Here is a 19,253-nt window from a genome sequence, read left to right as displayed (position 1 = left end):
CAGATTTGCCAATGTAAAAGCCTTTGGGGGGTGGGTGAGCCAGCCACTTTTTAACAGGAACCATAAAGATCAGAGGGAATGAAAGAATAGGTCCACCTTAAGAAACCCAAAGAGAGAATCCAGGTGGCCCACCTTAACAGCAATCCCAGATCTGCTGACTGGCAGTGAGCGGTTTTGCAGTTGAAGGTTAAACCCTGGCCAGAGAAGAGAGCAGAGAGCTGCCATCTCCCCCCCCCCCCCCCCAAGCTTTGCCACAACAACAAAATCCTGCTATGATCTGCAAGTACAAGAAGGGATTGAAAGTCAGGGTCAGAGAAAGCCCAGCCAGACATTTGGTTAAAAATCTGCTGGGCTGAGGAAAAGCCTGTATGGTTTCCTTTTTCTGTTTGACTGCGCAGGGGAAATAATCTATTTAACCATCAATAGCTTAAACCACCTCTCCTTTGTTTAAGAAGAGATCAGTTATATATACAGGGATCAATCCTCTCAGCCTGGACCCACCCCAGTAGCCTTTTATACAACCTTCATATAGTTAGAGAGACTACCCTCCAAAGGATCCTGTTCTGGAGTTTGCTGTGATTTAATTCCTCTTCTACTAACCTTTTTTTTTTTTAATCTATTTTAGAAGAGGAGGCTTGAACTATAGCAAACTTTGAGTATGAAACACTTTGGGAGTAACCTGTGTAGATGCACAAAGTTCACCATAGGTTTAGTGTCCTTTGCGTGTTCACTGCTAACATCCTGGGCTATGTAATCTTGTGTTGGGTGTTTATAAATGCCAGCCTACTAATGGGATAATGTTTTTAGATGGGAATATGAAGCAAAATTGGCTAATTCAGTGGTGCCGCTGGTCTGACGCCTCTCTCCAGCCTTGAGCAATGGCTCCATAATTTGTTCTCTCCGATTGTGTCATGATATGGTGGGCTTTTTCTTTCTTTACTTTGTATAGAGCAGGCAGACCTGATGAGGTGAAGGGGGCAGGCTGTAAAATATCAGTTTGGATGTATTTTTTTTTTTTTGAAAAGTCCTCTGATTTTGTTAAAGCTGCACATCTGCAGTTTAAGATACTTACGCAAGGCTGCAAAAGTTTTAAGTCAATGATATTTTAGGATAATTTGCAAAACATTTATCTACATTAATTTTCTGTGAAATTCCTCTTAAGGTAATGCATTAGTTCATTAAAAAACAAACAAAAAAAAAACAACCCACAATACTTTGAGGTACTATACTCTTATAAAAGTACAAAAGCTACATTTGTGTGCAGTGCTGCACCTAATCCAAACCATTTGTTACCTAAACTGTTGCTTTGAAAGATTTATAAATATATGCAGACAATTAATCTACAGTCTCTGAGCCCGGAGCGAAGAGTGTCCAGGTTTTGGTCACGGTGAAGTGGTGCTGCCGTAGCTGGTTCTAGGGTCCGTGCTGCCACCAATCCTTTTATGGGTGTCATTCTCGGCGGCACTGTTGGTGGTGCCCTCGGTATCCATTAACGTCATTAAGTTGAACCTTTCCGCCACGCAGTGAGCTGTAAGTCGAGCCTCGGGGTCGTGATCCCAGCACTCTGTGATAGTGTCGCACAAGAAGTGCAGTCCCTGGAACAGAGCAGCACGCAGGCTTTAGGATTGTACAGGAGCAAAGGTATGCACTCTGCCGAATGACACCAGAATATAACTAGAACTTAGAACACATGCAACTTGTCTGGAATTTGTGTCTGTGGTATTTTCTTATTTGTATCTTGGGTGGTGGGTTAAAAATATAATGCTGTTGTGATTTGTTTTGAGATTAGCTGGGAACAGGGCCACTACCTGGAAGGTATTAATATTGTACATAGAGATAACTACATCTGTTAGAGAGGAGCCAGGACCCTAGCTGAACAGTCCAGATCTATATTGACAGTGCTTATACCAGAAGCGTTAACATGGTGGATGGAAGCTGATTAAGTCAGGCTTTCTCCCTGAGCAAATACAAAAGTGTATATCTCCCAACACTACCTGTACAGGTGACAAGATGCGCATTTATAAGGATAGTCAGAGAATAGTTGAGGGAAGGAGAACTATCTGATTGGGTATGAGTACAAATGCTTATTGTCTAGGTAATAAAAATACAGACTCATAAGCCTATGGACAGAGGGAGATCTAGAACATAAGAACTTGCCATGCTGGTTCAGACCAAGGGTCCATCAAGCCCAGCATCCTGTTTCCAACAATGGCCAATCCAGGCCACAAGAACCTGGCAAGTACCCAAACACCAAGATATTGTAGCTGTCCTAGAAATATGGTTCAGTGATTTCCATAACCGGGGTATTGTCCGACTGAGCTGTAATCTTATCATGAAGGACAGGGTGGGAAGAAATAGCATTTTAATGACAGATATTAAAATAGACGTATGGGGAAAGGAGGCAGCTCTGTGGGTTTTCTTGGAAAGTAAAGATGGTGTTTCCATCTATATTGGCGTGACCTATAGACCTTTAGCACAGACAGAAATCTAGTCAAAGACATACATAAGGCTGCAATGAAGAGGAAGGTTTTGCTGGTGGGAAACTTGAATGTGCCAGATGTGAATCAGTAGAGAGATTCTGGATACCCTTCAGGGAGCTGTCCTCCGGCCCATGGTAATGGAGCCCATGAGAGAGGGAGCAGTACTGGACCTGGCACGGTTTCCAATTCACCTGAACTCCAGTGATCATCAGCTGGAACAGTTTCATAGAAGAGCCAAGCGGAGCGGGGTCATACAAAAGTCAAAGTCCAGTACTGCAGGAGTATGATTTTGTTAAAATGTGGGGAGGGATACTTTAAGGAGTTGCTGGCAGGGTGGGACCAGTTCTTTGTCAAGTAGAAAAACAGTGACCTAAACTAGAAGAAGGTACAGTAAGGGCAACAGACCTTTGTTAGCAAATGAAATAAAAATACAGGAAAAAAAGACACTTAAAATTGAAAATATACAAAGGATCTCATAAAAGAAGAGCACAGAGAAGTAAAGCAGAAAAAAAAAAATTTTGTTCGGTATTACCCGAAGAAGGAATTGGAGAAGGACCATCACATATTGGTAAGCGTAGAATGCACACCATTTACAGACTAGGGATTGTGCGGATCTGTCAGAATTGAAAATGGAAGAAATACGTCCTAGGTCTCAGATATTTATTGTGCTCAGAGAGGCCAATATTCAAAGGCATTTATCTGGATGACTCTTGAGTTAGATAGATGCTGACATCTGAATATTCTAGCCAGTTATCTGGCTACGTTTTACTCCTGCCGCAGCTGCTGTACAAGTGCACTGCTCCTGGCACTGTAGTGTTGCCTTGACAGCAGTGTAGTGTAGTGGAAGCTACCGGCATGGCTGAAGAGTAATACTCTTAAAGCAAAAGAGGTAGCTGCTGTAACCAGTGTTGCTGTCAAGGTAACGCCTGATGTTGCTGGAAGTAGTCTACTTGTACCAGGGCTATCGGCAGGGGTGGGAAATTAGGAGTTTACAAGGGGGAGGAGGGGGCATGCTTAGATTTGGCCATTGGGGGGGGGGGAGCTGACCTGCCACTGCATAACCACTTGAAGGGGAGGGGCTATCAGTGTTATCGGAATAACTTGCTATATTCAAATATAGCTGCTTAAAGTTATTGGGCTAGAGCTAGCTGGATAACCTTATTCAAGGATATCTAGATCTTTTTTTTTTTTTATATTCCGCTTTTCACAAGTACTGTAGGTATTTCCCTATCCCCAGAGGGCTTACAATCTAAGTTTTGTACCTGAGGCAATGGAGGGTAAAGTGACTTGCCCAAGCTCACAAGGAGCGACAGTGGAACTCAAACCCTGGTCTCCTGGTTCATAGCCCACTGCTCTAACCACTAGGCTGCTACTCCTTCCTGTTGAATAGCTGGAACAAGTTATCCAGCTGACTTTAGCTGGATGTTATCTATTTTTTTGAATGTTGACCTCCGCAATGAGTAGTAGAAGTAGTGAGAAACCTAACATTCCCACACACAAATGCAGAAGACAAAGTCAAGCTGTGCACCCACTTCTTTTGTAATTCCAGTTTTAACCAGCAGATGTCGCATTCAGATCCTAAATAAAAAGAAAAATGTATCTTCTGAGACATAGACAGGCCGATGCAATATTTGTGCGCCCAGCTTATTGAGCAGTTGGATGCACATTGTGGACTTGTGCCCATAACCACCGCTGCAATAAGGGGATCAGCGTGTCCAAAGGCATAGTTAATAACGCTCATCACATATAAATGCCATGTAGAAGAGGCTATTAGATATTACCTCACAATGCAAAAAATCCCATGTGCCTTAGGAGCACTTTTTAATCCATAAAATTCCAGCCCATCAAGGGCTCAACTTAAAACCCCCTGCGTTTCTGTGGTTCCTCCTACTTAGTATTGTTGTGATACTAAGTAGGAAGAACCACAAAAAGCACCAAGCAAAAAAAAAAAAAAAAGTCAATGTAAAAATAAAAAATTTTGGGGTGCACAATTATACATGCATATTGTGCTGGTACGATAGCTGCTGTGGGAAAAAACGGACGCTCACAAACTGAGTGTCTTCCTAACCCATGCACAGCCATGTCTCCTGCGTGCCCAATACCATGGATGCATTAGGGACACACAATTTACCCCCAGCATATCCTTTTTAAGGCAGCGGCTTATTTGCTTATTGCGTCGGACGCCCAGGAAAAGTGATTGTGTGTGCGTTAAAAAAAAAAAAATGTGCGCCTAGTTTGGAAGCACGTTTTTAGTGTGCCCACATTGCATCGGCCTGATAGGGGAGGTCAAGCAGCTTTTCCAGCTTTGTGCTTACACAGCTAGCCCTAAATGTTTCTACTCTACCCTCTTCTCAGTAAGCGGCGTATCGCATCGCTGTTTCTGCACGTTCTCTGCTCTTAGCCTTACCTGATGCACAATCCAGTTGCTGGGAATCTCTGGGCGCCCTCTGCCATGTAGCACAATGTCTCTCATCGCCTCTACACATGGCTGCTCACGGACCTTTGACCCAAAAGGCAGCTCGTAGCTCTTTACCTCTATAAGGAAATAGCAAAAGTAGAAACGTTAGAGAGGCAAACTATTGTCTTCCATGTACCAGCTTGAAGCAGTAGTGGTAGAGTCCTCCTAATATTGAGCTATAAGTGTTCTTGGCTTTCTTGCTTCCTCTCTGCACCTTTTTCCTACTGATATTTCTTTTGTTTTCACTTAGAACAAAAGGTTGGCTGCTATTATATGGCCACACCCCTTTTTGCTTTTACAGTCTCATTTCTGAGTCCAGCCTTCTGCTGTCCATGCTATATTCATGCTTTACATGTGTCAATGATACTTTTTGCATGAGGTTCTGATAAGGATCAATAGATCAGTGCTGCCCCCAATATGCTTACATTGCAAAGGAGGGGAGTAAAGAAGTGTGCAGAGAATAAAAAAACAAAGCTTTATACATCAATGTTTCCATAAACATTAAATAGAAATCAATAAAAAGAGGGAAAGTGTAATGATTTTTTAACTGCCACCTTAACTTCTTTCAAAAACATGTTCGCACCTCTGTTTTCTAATATGGGCCTTGCAGCAGAATCCGGATGGGCTTCAGACTACTGAGAGCGTGTATGGAAGTGAATTTGGACGTATGTATAGATGCAGAACAGATGTCCAGAATGACTTCTGCTTCAGAAAATGTTATAGAAATGACAACATACAGCGGTGAGAATTTTTTGCCAGAGAAGAGATTTTTATGAGCAGTTTGGGTGGGAGGAACTGGCTCCTGCATTGAGAATGAAATATAGAAATGTGATGGCAGAAAAAGACCATACAGCCAATCTAGTCTGCCCATCCACAGAACTGCTCAGCCCTACAATCCCTCCTAATACCTCAGAGATCTGTGTTTATCCCATGCTTTCTTGAATTCAGATACTAACCTGGTTTCCTTCACCTCACTGGAAGCCTGTTCCCTGCCTCCCCCATTCATTCAAAAGATCTAATTCCTTAAATCAGCGGTTCTCAACCTTTTTTCGTTCGGGACCCACCTGACAAATGGTTCTCACATGTGTGACACACTGAACCTGTGACTGTCACGGCGCTAAATGTAAACTTACTCTCTGCATCCACAGCAACCCCCTTGACCCCAAGCAATAGATGCAGAGCAGAACTATGGAATTACATGTACAACTTACCATAGAAAAAAGATGTTCTGGTGACATCTCAGTAAAAGCAAAACAAACTCCCTCTACTACCAGGCGCAACACCCCTTATAAAAAGACAGCAATTTACCACCGATGCATGTCCTATTGAGAAAATACAACAAATAAGATTGATACAAATGCCTACATGCTAGTAAAATACCTCACCTCTGTCACACACACAAGTACAGAAGGACCACAAATTATAAATATGGAGATAGAAACTGGCATCAAAACCCAGTGCACATCTGGAGAAATGGAAAGAGAAATATAGCACTTAACATAATCACAGGATCTGCAATAATGCACACAAATTAATCCGTTCGAAGTTACACCTGCATTATGGAACACACTCAATAACAACCCAACTTATGAAATGTCAATACTACAAATATTAAACCAGGCCCCTAAACACTAATACACCTCCTATTAGGAGAATAAGCCAAATTGCTATAGATCCCAACACAGAAATAAATGTAAAGCTATATTAATAAATGTTTCAAACAGCTAATGAACAGAATAACATCCAACAATGAAAAACTCATAAAAACTATTTAAAATTGGCCAAATACCGCTCTTCTGTAATTTTGTATTTGCGAATGTATTACCTCCAAGATGCTGGCAAAGAGAAAGGGGAAAGTAAAAATCTTTCCCTCGGACCCCTTTCTCATTCCGGGCAGAAAACGATCGAGCAATGCCTGGCAACAGCTACACTTTTGGGGCCAGGAGACCCGGCTGCCGTGGTGAGTGGAGGAGAATTCACCACAGCTTCAGAGGAAGCGTCAGTGAGCCCGCTTGACGTCAGTCCTCCACCGTCTGTGTGGGAGGGGCCGCCGCAGCAGCTGGTTGGGCTGAGTCCTGGAGGGGTTTCTCGTGCTGTCGACACCGAGGGAGCAATTGCGAAGTATAATCCCATGCTAGAAGGGCTGGAGACCGCAACTGGAGGACCAGGTGTGATCCTGCTGGATGAAATATCTCACGGGGTAAGCAGTGGAGTAGAAGGTGAGAGGCTGTTGGTGCCTGAAGAGAAAACCTTCGCATTGATCCAGAAACCAGCCATAGTTACCCTAGATTCAATATGGGAATATGGGTAATGCTATTTCTGATTGCTCTTTCAAGATTTCTACACTATCACAACAGACGGTATGTAAAAATAATGTGCTCAACATCAGGACAACCAGCAAAAATGTAATCATGTTGAAGAGGCGATAAATGCAATCAAGGGAGTACAAAGTTCTTTAATTCAGGTTGGTGATATCCTGAATAGAAGGATTGAGTTTGTTGAAAATAGGCTGAGACACCTAAACCTGCGCTTCCTAAATTTTCCAAGGGTGGTGGGGGAATTACCACGTTTTTCTCTAAAGAGATATTTCCTTGAAATCTTAGAATTTTCCTCTGAAGCGATTTCCCCCCCCCCCCCCCCCCCGGATAAAGTAGACTTCTTACCATCTGGTTCAGGATTTCAAACACAAGCACCGGCTGTTGACCTGGATAACCTTACAGATTATTTGGAGTCCTCCAATTATGAAGTGATAGAAAGAGCCACACTGCTGGTTTCCTTCATAACTGATAGTGACTTGAGCGCAGTTATGAAAAAGTATTTCAAGAAATCCAACATCTTATTTATGGGACAATCTGTGAGAATTTTCCCGGACTTGTCCAAGACCACATAAGAAAGAAGGAAGGGCTTCTTGGCGTTGAGGCAGGATACCTTGGCCATAGGGGCCTCCTTTTTTCTAAGGTATCCATGCAAATGTCTGGTCAAGTTTAAGGGAGATAATTTTGTGTTTCTCTCATCAGAACAACTTAAAAAGTTTATTGGGTCTAGGAAAATGTTACCATCTGGTGTGATCAATGTTCAGACGTAAAATATTGGTAGTCGTGTTATGCTATGTTGTTTCAAGTACATGTTTCTTTATTCTCCTCGATTTAAGCTTGCCGCCCCGTTAGATTGGGGTCTACTGGATACAATGTGTAGTATGAGAAATGGTATTTCTTTCTCTAATTTCTTTTTGTTTTGTTGATTAAATTTGATATCATAATTCTGTAGCAAAGTGGATTCTTTGTGAATAATTTTGAAATTTCAATAAATAATAAATAAAAAATAATAATTGTCCAAGTACCAATAAAATATTTTTAAACTGCAGACATATCACATAATACCCAATAATTAAAATGGCAGTCAATCAAGAAAAATAAACTTAAAAATCCACCTTTACTTACTCTCTCCAACAACTCTCCTACTCCTTTCCCTTGCAGGCCAAAAGCTCAAAGCAGAAGCAGCAGTGACTGCAGAAGCTCTGTCCTCAAGGCCCTCTTCCTTAGGGCCCACAACCAGTCACAGAAACACACATCAATTAGATCTCATGACCAGTCTCTGTCTCTTACACACCAGTGACCTCCCTGACAAGTCTTTTTCACATCAATCGTATCCCTTTCAAGTCTCTTTCTCACACACACCAGTTACCTTACTTGACCAATCTTTCTCTCCCCTCACACACAAATCAGTCATCTCTCTGACTAGTCTGTCTCTCACAGAAACACACCTCCCTGACCAGTCTCTCTCAATCTCACACGCTCTCTTACTTACACATGTGCTCTCACTTAGACACATACAGTCAATCACATTTGCACAAATACGCTCTCTTACAGTCAAGCTCTCAAACAAACCCACATGCTCTCTCCCTCTCTGGCTCGCTCTCACAACCCCCCCTCCTCCCCAGCGCAAATGGCAGCTGCAGTAGACTCCTCCAGCCCTTGCGACCCGCGAACGAAGAATCCTATCAGCTGTGGGGTCTAACTTCGTACTTTCTCCCATCGCTAATCATGGGATGCATTTCATTTTGGTCTGGGCCTGCGCTGTTGTCGGTACTTTATGTGGCATGGTCTTCTCTTCTTCCCGTGTGCTCCACTGTAATCATTTCCTGTTCCGGGCCATGGGGGCAGGAAGAAGAAAGGGCCATACCGCTGATGTTGCCAGTTTCCACTAACGCTGCTGCCATTCATGCCTGGATGGAACAGCAGCAGTGTTAGTGGAAGAATATCTGCATCTCGCTGCGAAGGAGCAGAGGGAGGGAAGCACAACTGGGGCAGTGGGACACCAGCAAGCCGTGACACACTGGTTGAGAATCGTTGCCTTAGATAACGCCTGAGGTTTTTTTTTACCCTAATCACATGACCCCTCATTCCACAGCCTCCTTTCTGTTGAAAGAAATTCGCCTCCTGTGCATTGAAACTTTGGTGTATTTAAATTATATCTCCCCTATTCCTTCTTTCCTCTAAGGTATACATGTTTAAATCTGTGCCCCATATGTTTTAGAATGAACTACATTGACCATTTTACTAGCCATCTTCTGGACCGACTCTATCTGATTTATATCCTTTTGAAGATACAGTCTTCAGAATTGTACATAGTATTCCAAATGAGGTCTCACTAGGGACTTATATAGAGGCAGGACCACCTATTTTTTTTTTCTGCTGACCATTCCTCTCCCACTGCAGCCAATATCTTCCTGGCATTTGCCATCACCTTATCCACCTGTTTGGCCACCTTAAGATCATCAGATACAATCACCCTCAGAGCCCATATGAGGACATGATACTTTGTGACAAAGCTCTTCTCTCTGCCCCCCCCCCCCCCCCCCCCCCCCATGATAATGTATATACATAAAATATTTCACAAATCTACTTGAGTAGAAACAGCCAAAATCACAGATGTTACTGTCATGCTTAGGCTGCTGCTGTTACATATCCTGAGACCCAGCCTATGGTTTATTATAAAGTTAAAGTTCTGAGAATGGCAGCAATGCTCCAAACCTCTTACTGATAGAGCAATAGCTGTATCCATCTCCATTTGAAATGAGCTGTGATCTTAATGGCAATGTTGAGATTACACTTGGCTAGCTTCAGCAATATAAATTAAGTAGTCGGTACCAGTAACCCTGTGTTTAAAACAGCACTGCCTCCTGTTTACCACAGAGTTTACATCTGGAGTATACCAGAGATGCGGGAGACAAAATAAATGAATGTTTCCCCCAGCTCTGGTTTTTAGTAACAAATTTGGGAGCATTACAAATGCTGAACTGGTTAATGCACCAACTGGATTGAGATAGAATACCAAGTGTCTTCCCTTGATGAATGGTTTCTGTAAGAATCATCACAGGCAAAGCTACCACTAAGGGAGCTGCTTCCTTTGCACCCAACCTATTGCCTGGCCTGTGATGAGTCATATAGAGGGAAGAAGAGAGGTAGAGCCTTGTTCACTCATTAACGTGAGCATTCATTAAAATAAAATGTCAAGCCTGCACAGCAGAATTTGCAGTTTAAGGAATACTGGCCTGATCTTAAGTGAAGAAACCAATTGCATTGAGTCCTTTAGTTTTATAGTGTGATCAGTTGAGGTTGTAGTAGTGCTATGAGTAGTCAGTAGGGATGTGTCCTGTTTGCTAATGTAGCATTGCAGTATACTGGTATTCATGTGTATTTTGTTATCCATGCAGTCTCCTGGCTCTATAGTTCTATAAATGAGTAATGGAGTAGCTGAGAAGAGTATTTGTGCTAGAGGGTTTGTATGCATGTATGAAGTGAAAACATGTGAAGTGTGATAGAGTGTATGTGAATGAAAGTCAGAGGGTATAAAGTTATGACTGAAAACTGAAAGTAAAGAGACTGAAGCTAGGATAAGAGAGATGATATACAGGCAAGTTAGAAGTGAGGGTAAGCTGATGCAGCAGTATTATCATGGCCCTCCTCTCTGAGCAACAGCACTGCTGGGGCCCTCCCACCTTTCAAGAAGCAAAATCACGGGGCTCCCCCTCCTCACCCTGTCTGGAGTAATGGCACTGCCGCAGTTGACCACCTTCTCTTCCAGACTGTCATCATCAAGGCACTCCTTTCTGCTTCCCAAGGGACCAGTGGGATCGAGCCTGCCACTTAAACGGGAATTTTATTTTTAGTTGTAGATTTTGTCATTGTTTTGTATCTTTTGCATTTTTTCTATTTGTAGTGTTTTTATTTTATCATGTTTACAGATATTCCATTTAGATTTGTTTGTATATATTTTTGTTTAGATTTTCTTTGATTGTAAGACTTCAAATTTTTAGTTTGTAGGAGGAGCTAGTTTTTTGTTTGTAGGAGTTATACATTTTTTTCAGTTGTGTAGTCTGTTTACTTTTTATTGTAACTTTAACAAGTTGTACTAATTTATTGAAAGAATGTTCATGGATCTGCTAAGTACAAGTCCTATCAGTGCCATCATCCCACAAGCCAGCAATCAACACTTTGTATGCACAGATCAAAAACTAGATCAGAAAAATCAATATGAAAAGAACAGGAACACTACAATAAGACACTTGTAGATGAAAGAAAGAAGGGTGTTACTAACAGAAAAGGTTAGAATATAGCAATAGTTTTGGCTCAGTCTATGTCCTCTAGAAAGCATGTTCAAACAGTCCTGTATTTCTGATAAAAGGAGCCCAGAAGCTTTTCCATAGCTGCAGTTTCCTATGCTTTCTAGGGTGATTCATGCAGCTGAACTCGTGTGCCATAACGTTTGGTTTAGAGGAACACTTCACATTTTCAGACCACAGTCTAAGCCAGTGGTTCCCAACCCTGTCCTGGAGACCCCCCCCCCCCCCAATCCAGTCAGGTTTTCAGGATATCCACAATGAATATGTATGAGAGAAAATTTGCATGTTATGGAGGCAGTGCTTGCAAACTTTCTCTCATACATATTCATTGTGGATATCCTGAAAACCAGACTGGCTGGGAGTGCCCAGGATAGGGTTGGGAATCACCGGCCTAAGCAAATAAAACTGCCCCTGCCTGCGATTTATCATGAAGTAGGGTGAGGCAGTAAAAAGTACAATTCCCCCTGTGAGGATGACCAAGCAAGTCTTCTGGGCTGGAGCAGAAAACCACATTGCATTAGAAAAGGCTAGCATCAATTTCAGGTTTTATTACTATAACATCAAACCAATATCACAGTAGCCTGCCTTACCTCAGGACAGTGTACTCACAAACCTTTAGCAGAGAGACAGGAGCTGCTTGCTCCTGGAGACACGGGGCCTCCTGATCCTGTCTTGGCTCACATTCTTAAAGTCCTGGCAGAGTCCCTCCCAGAAAGCTTTCTCTATGAGATTTAAGGTGGACCAGGCTAAATACCTGGTCCCATACAGGTTTTAAACAGGAAAACTAGGGGCACTTCATCACTCCCTCTTACAACCCTCTCCTACTGTGACTGCCTCACCCTACATTTAGGCCCAAAGTGATGGCAGTTCTAATAATGTGCTTGTGGGATCTGCCCCCCCCCCCCCCCCAATGGAAGGAAGGAACCATGGTGGTGCAGTTGTTATGATGATGCTTTGAGAAGTAGGATTGCTGCAGGCAGGAGGGGAGGAAATGCTGTAGCACATTTGTGATGGCAATGGAGTGGGGAGTGCGAACCCCACAGGCACGAAGGAAGGAAGGAGCTGTGGTGATGTGGTTTTGATGATGTGCCCGCAGGATTCCCATCCCTCTTGGGGAGAGTCTGGGAGGAGAGGTGAGGAAGAGGCAGGGAAGGAAAGGGAAGTAAGAATTTCTTCCTCTCCCCCCTCAGTCCATTCAGCACCTCTTCCCTTCTCAGCTTATTCATGGCTTTCTGAGGACCAAGCTCATCCCCTAAGGCCCTTTACCATAGGCCTAATACCATGTGGCAGAGGTGGCCAACTCTGGGCCTCGAAAGCCACAAACAGGCTGGGTTTTCAGGATTTCCACAATGAATATGCATGAGATAGATTTGCCCTGACTCAGGGCAAGTTCCGGTCAGGTACAATTGGTAGTTCCTTGTCGTAGAGGGCTTACAATCTGAGGGCTATATTTACTAAGGATAAAGTTCCCCTAATGACCAATGTGCAGTGGTGGCCCTACAGCCTGGGGCTACCCTCTTTTAAAGGACATGACTCGCCCAAAGATTGGGTCGCATTCAAATTCCTGGGGGACTCATGAGATTCCTGTCCTATAGCTGCTGCCTCTTGAGGCAGCCAAAGTAGTAACATAAATAAATAAATAAACAAGTGCTATTCGTGGCCCTGCAGCTCCCCCACCCATCACCCATTACCTTGATAGCTCTAGTGGTGAAGCCTGGAGCGCCCCTAGGTATCTGGGCCTGCCGCCACCATTTTAAAAATGGCATCGGTCGACCACATACAGACCTTTACCCCATCCTGTGAGAGCATCAGTGGCAGAGATGGCTTTCAACCCTGGCTTCCCTGGTTCTTAGCCCACTGCTGTAATCACTATGCACTCCTCCAGTATGCTTGCTCCTCTCCAGAAATCTAAACTTCACAGTTCACGTATCCCACATATGTCTAAGAAGCAGATGCACATCTTTAACCAACGCAGCATACAGTTTAGAAATAAATCACCCTCATGTACCTGATTTACCTTCTGTACAATCTTTTTCAAGCCCAACCCCTTCTCTTAAAATCCTGCTCCAATTTTGAGACACTCATGTACTGTCGGATGGTTGTAGCTTTTTACATTTTTATGTTTCCAAGTTTTGTTTTTTTGTCCTTTAATAGGTTATTGTATATATCTTCACTTCACTGCTCCTAGGCTTACAAAAACATTTTTGTTGTACGATGTAAGCAGCAATCTACCACTCACAATGCACCATGGCCAGTCTGTCGTAACTGGCGTCAAGACCAGATCTGGCCAATTTAGTTAAATGCAAAAGGCAGCTCTTGGCAGAAAACCCTTAGAGAACCAATGTGTCAGAGGAAAAGAAAAGGGTTTATTCAAGCTAGTTTTTCCTCGAGAATGTGTTTAAAAGTCAAAACCCCTCCTTCAGGAAGTAATAGGAGCTGCATGGATGCAGCAGCTCTCCAACTGGATTACGCCAGCATCAGGCCAGGAGTGCATTTATTCAGCATGGAGGTCTGCCAAAGGCAAATAAAGGGTGTGGATGTACTTGGATGAAAGTGTGTTTGTGGGCATGAGGGTGGAGTGGTGGGGGTTAATGAAGCCTCTGGGTAATCTCTTTCCTTTGTATCCTCTGCATATCACTCAGATTGGGATGAATATATATATATATATTTGGCTGAATATTAGCCCTGTTTCTGCATATGATAGAGCCAAAAATTTGCATAGCAACTATCTCTGCAGGCCTAAAAGGATTGGTGTGAATCAAGTCCTTAAAGGATAAATGCAGTGTCACTGAAAAGTAAAATAATGTCGGAAAAAGAGTCAAAGAAAAAAAAAAGCACAATGATTTCCTTTAACTGGAAAGAGATTTTATTTAAAATACATCCAGTGAGGGTAATGTTGATCTACCTGCTTGCAGTAGTGTTGGAACTTTCAAAGGAAAACTCACAGTGAGGGGTGGGGCAATAATAAAACAACATTTTTGCATGGATAAAGATGGGGTTTTTTTCTGTGTAAAACCTTTAGCAGAAGTTGCTTACCTGTAACAGAAGTTCTCCAAGGACAGCAGGTTGTTAGTCCTCATACATGGGTGACAATCAGATGGAGCACTGATGAGGAAAACTTACATCAAAGTTTCTGGAATTTTGACTAGGCACACTGAGCATGCCCTATACCACCCATCCACGTGGGGTCCCTCTCCAGTCTCGTAATATAGAATTATGATTTAAAAAAAAAAAAATAGGAGAAACATGACTCCATGGAGGGGGGAGGAGGAGGATTTTGTGAGGACTAACATCCTGCTGTCCTCGGAGAACAACTGTTACAGTTAAGCAACTCTGCTTTCTCCGAGGACAAGCAGGATTGTAGTTCTCACACATGGGTGAATCCCTAGCTACAGGCTGCTCCCCATCACAAGAGGGGACCAAAAGACACCCGAGGTGCCAATGGGCACAACACCGGTGCTGTTGGTAACAGAGAGGGAGCCAGCGTCTCAAAACAACGGGCCCTAGGCTGGAGAGTTGGGTTCTACACCTCAAACAGGTTCGGAAAGACAGACTGATTTACCTAATGTTGCGTCGGCCATCCCAATCCAGACAATAATGAGATGTGAATGGGTGGAAAGAAATCCAGGTCGCAGCCTTGCTGATCTCCATGGGAACATCTCACAAGTGGGCCACCAATGCTGCCATGGCTCTGACAGAATGAGCCTTGACATGACCCCAAGATGCAGTCCCGCCTGGGTATAATAGAAGGAGATGCAATCTGGTAGCCAATTGGATAGTATCTGTTTGGCAATGGCAGCACCCAACCTATTCCTTTCTTTTTGTCTATGGGCTTCTGTCTGCTCCAGATCGAAACCTAAGCCTTGCTTGCAGACCAAATTGTGCAGTACTCGTTTGCCTTGGTGCAAATGGGGCCTGGGAAAGAATATTGGCAGGATGATGAACTGGTTAAGATGGAAATCCATCACCACCTTAGGAAGGAACTTAGGGGCAAGACCACCCTGTCATGATAAAACTTAGTATAAGGTGGATAAGTTACTAAGGCCTGGAGCTCGCTCACCCTGCGCACTGAAGTGACTGCCACCAAAAAGATGACCTTTCAGGTCAGGTGCTTCAGGTCACAGGTGCGCAGCAGCTCAAAAGGAGCTTTCATCAGCTGAGCTAACACCATGTTGAGGTCCCGAGACACAGCGAGAGGCCTTAGGGGAGGCTTCAATTGAAGCAGGCCCTGCATGAAGCATACAGCTATAGGCTGTACAGAGATGGGCATACTATCTACACCTTGGTGTTATGTGCCAATTGCACTGAGATGAACTCTAATGGAGTTGGTCTTTAAGCCAGCCTCTGATAGGTTAGGAGGTTGTCAAGCAGTTTTTGTATGGGGCAGGAGAACGGATCTAGGGCCTTCTGCTCACACTACATGGAAAACCTCCTTCGTTTCAGTCCCTAGGACTTTCTATTGCAAGGCATTTATAAGCCACCAGGACCTGAGACACAACCTCTGAAAGATCAAGCGGATGCAGGATAAACCTCTCAACATCCAGGCTGGGTGCTGCAGCCTGTCTTGATTTTGTGTGATGAAATCTGGGGAAGTTCCCAGACTGATCAGTCTCTGGATAGACAACTCCCATAGGAGTGGAACCCAGATCTGTCTCGGATCATAGGCCCCCCTGTCCTTGTGAAGCTTCAAGAAAATCTTTGCCACTAAGGGTCTCGGAGGATATGCGAACAACAGACCCTTGCCCCAATGATGGGTGAGAGCATCCGAGGTTGGTTTGCCATCAGACTTGTACAGGGAGGCAGAACCAAGGCACCTTCCTGTTGCAGGGAGATGCGAACAGATCTATACCTGGGCTCCCCCAGAGGTGGAATATCCAATTTGCTACCCCATGGTTTACGGACCATTCATGGGGTCTGAAGGCTCAACTCAGTTTGTCCATTACCACGATCTCCGTCCCAGCCAAATACATAGCCCTGAGCACCATCCCTTGGGGCCGGGCCCACGACCAGATCTGGATCACTTTCTGACACAGAAGGTATGAGCCCATGCCTCCCTGCTTGTTGACATACCACATAGCTATATGGTTGTTGGTGTGGATCAGGACAACTTTGTTGGACAGCCAATCTCTGAAAGCCCATAGCGTGTATTTGATCACCTGAAGCTCCAGGAAGTTGATTTGACAAGAGCATTCCTGGGTGGACTAAAGGCTCTGAATGCTGAGCCCATCTACATTAGCTCCCCAGCCCTGGGTGGAAGCATCCATGATTAGAACGGGGGACTTCAAAACTAGATCCTCCATTCTAGATTTGAAAGTACCCACCACCAGGACAATAAGTTACAGAGAGAAGGGGTGACTCGGATGCAATTCGGGATACTCTGAGTGGCCTGGCACACTGCGACCTTGGGGTTCATTGGGCTCTGTGCATGTGTAAATGTCCCAAGGGAGTGACATGGATGGTTGCTGCTATATGGCCAAACAACCTTAACATGGGCCAGGCTAACACCTGCTGGCTCTGTTGGATCTCTGCTGTGATGGTCATCAAAGTGACAGTCTCCTGGCAAAGCAGGAAGGCCTTGGCCTGAACTGTATCTAGCAAGCCATGAAGTCCAAATGAAGTGATGGGCTGAGATGGGACTTTTTGTAGTTGAAAACGAAGCTCAGTGACTCTAACACCTGCTTGAACTTGGTGACCCTCGCCTGAGAAGTGCTCTTGACCAGTCACTTGCCATATACGGTAAATTATGCACTCACAGCCTGCGGAGGTGCACTATTACCATGGCCGGGCATTTTGTGAAGACCCATGGGGCTGACACGAGCCTGAACGGCAACACTTGGTACTGGAAGTGCTGTTTTCCAATGACAAATCGGAGATATTTTCTGTGACCAGGGAAGATCTTGATATGAGTGTATGTATCCTTTCGGCCGAGGGAACATAGCCAGTCCCCTTTTTGCAAAAGGGGGATCAAGATGCCCAGGGAAACCATCTTGAACTTTTCTTTTCTTAGAAACTTGTTCAAGGCCCTTAGGACTAGGATGGGATGGAGTCCTCCTGTTCTCTTTAGAATCAGGAAGTACCTGGAGTAGAATCCCCCCCTCTTTGCCCTGGTGGTATGGGCTCATCTGCTCTGGCTGTTAAGAGGGAGGAGAGCTCTGCTAGAAGTACCTCCTGATGCACTACCGGCCCCCAAAATGGTCACGGAGGCAATGTGGCAGTACACCCAATATTTTCTATTGGTACCCTTGACGGACGATGGACATAACCCACTGGTCCGAGGTTATACTGGGCCACTGGTTTGCAAAGAACCGCAGCCTTCCCCCGACTGGAGGGTCCATTGTCCTGGGCACGGGGAACTGGCATACGTTCCCTACGACCCAGTCAAAATTCCATCCCCAGAGTTGACTGAGGAGCCAGCTGGGGTTTGGGACTTTCTACTGCCTAGGATAGTCTCGCGAACCCTGATGGTGATGATGGGAGCGAGGGGGCAGAGGATAGTACTTCCTTTGGCAAAGAAAGACTTCCTTAGCCCCAGTCTTGCCAGCCTCCTAAAAGAGGACGGAACCAGAATACTGGTGGAGAGTTGTTAGAGAGTTCATGGTGGTCCCGAAGCTGGGTCACCGTGTCCCTCACCCTATCTCTGAAGAGATTCTTTCCAGTATATGGGATATCAGCAAGTTGTCCTGTACCTCTGGTTGGAGATCCGAGGCCAGCAGCCATGCTATTCTGCGGATGATGATTCCCACTGCAGAGACTCTCAATGCCATCTCGAAAACAAAGTAGGTCACACAGTCCTCGTGTTTTCTGCACTCCAGGCCTTTATGTACCAGCAACATGAGGGTGTCCTGCTGCTGCTGAGGCAGCTGTTCGGCCACCTCCTGCAACTGCTTCCAGATGTCCCACAAGTACTGGCTCATGTAGAGCTGGTAGGTAGCGGTGCAGGCAATGGCCCGCTGACCATCTACGCACGCCGTCATTACCTTCAATTTTTGCCCCTTTTGTTTCATCTATCATGGCCATGACTGTTTTTCAGCGATGTCCCCGGTGCCTGAGGACCATATCTATCACAGATTCCCATGACATATGTGTCCTCTGTCTGGGAGCATACCTGCACCGCTAACATGAGGACTCAACAGTGAAAGGAAACTTACCCAAATTGCCGAAAAACCTAACTAGGAGACGCTACAGGAGGGCACTGGCAATGGAACAGTGAGAAAAATAATGTGAAAACCGCAAGAAAAAACAAAGTTTTCCTCAAGGCCAAAAATAGCCAAAGTGAGCTCACTCACACTGTGAGGCTTACAGCTCCACAAAAAAAAGTGAGACTGGAGAGGGCCTCACATGGATGGGTGGTATAGGGCATGCTGGGCATGTTCATTTTACCTAGTCATAGTTCTACAAACTTTGACATAAGTTTTCCACATTGGGGCTCTATCTGATTATGTCACCCATGTGTAAGGACTACCATCTTGCTTGTCCTCTGAGAATTATTATTATCCCTTAGATGAGGGACTTTTCCTATAAAGGCTCTGCAGATAACCCTACGGCTTTCAATTCTCACTCACCTGCTGGCAAGAACATGGAGCAGGAAAACAAATGTTCACAGCTTTTGTTACTGTTATCAGCTGCGGTGCGGCCAGTGATGTATCCCAGAAGGTATCTCCCAAGCACAACTATATATTTTTTTACATTT

General features: G+C 44.4%; 1 protein-coding gene across 1 annotated transcript in view; it reads right to left on the bottom strand.

Moving 5' to 3' along the window:
* Positions 1-553: 553 nt before the first annotated feature.
* Positions 554-19,253, bottom strand: part of LOC115093484 (TGF-beta receptor type-2-like) — a 128,962-nt gene continuing 110,262 nt past the window's right edge. Inside the window, exons 6-7 of the mRNA XM_029605288.1 lie at positions 4,888-5,015; positions 554-1,595 (exon numbers count right to left, since the gene is read on the bottom strand). Coding sequence (XP_029461148.1) covers positions 1,383-1,595; positions 4,888-5,015 — 341 coding nt within the window. The 3' untranslated portion in view covers positions 554-1,382. The remainder of the gene's footprint in view (positions 1,596-4,887; positions 5,016-19,253) is intronic.

This window comes from Rhinatrema bivittatum, chromosome 6 (assembly GCF_901001135.1).
Source record: "Rhinatrema bivittatum chromosome 6, aRhiBiv1.1, whole genome shotgun sequence".
NCBI lineage: Eukaryota > Metazoa > Chordata > Amphibia > Gymnophiona > Rhinatrematidae > Rhinatrema > Rhinatrema bivittatum.
Note: the sequence above shows the minus strand (reverse complement) of the source record. Positions and strands in the feature narration are given on the sequence as shown.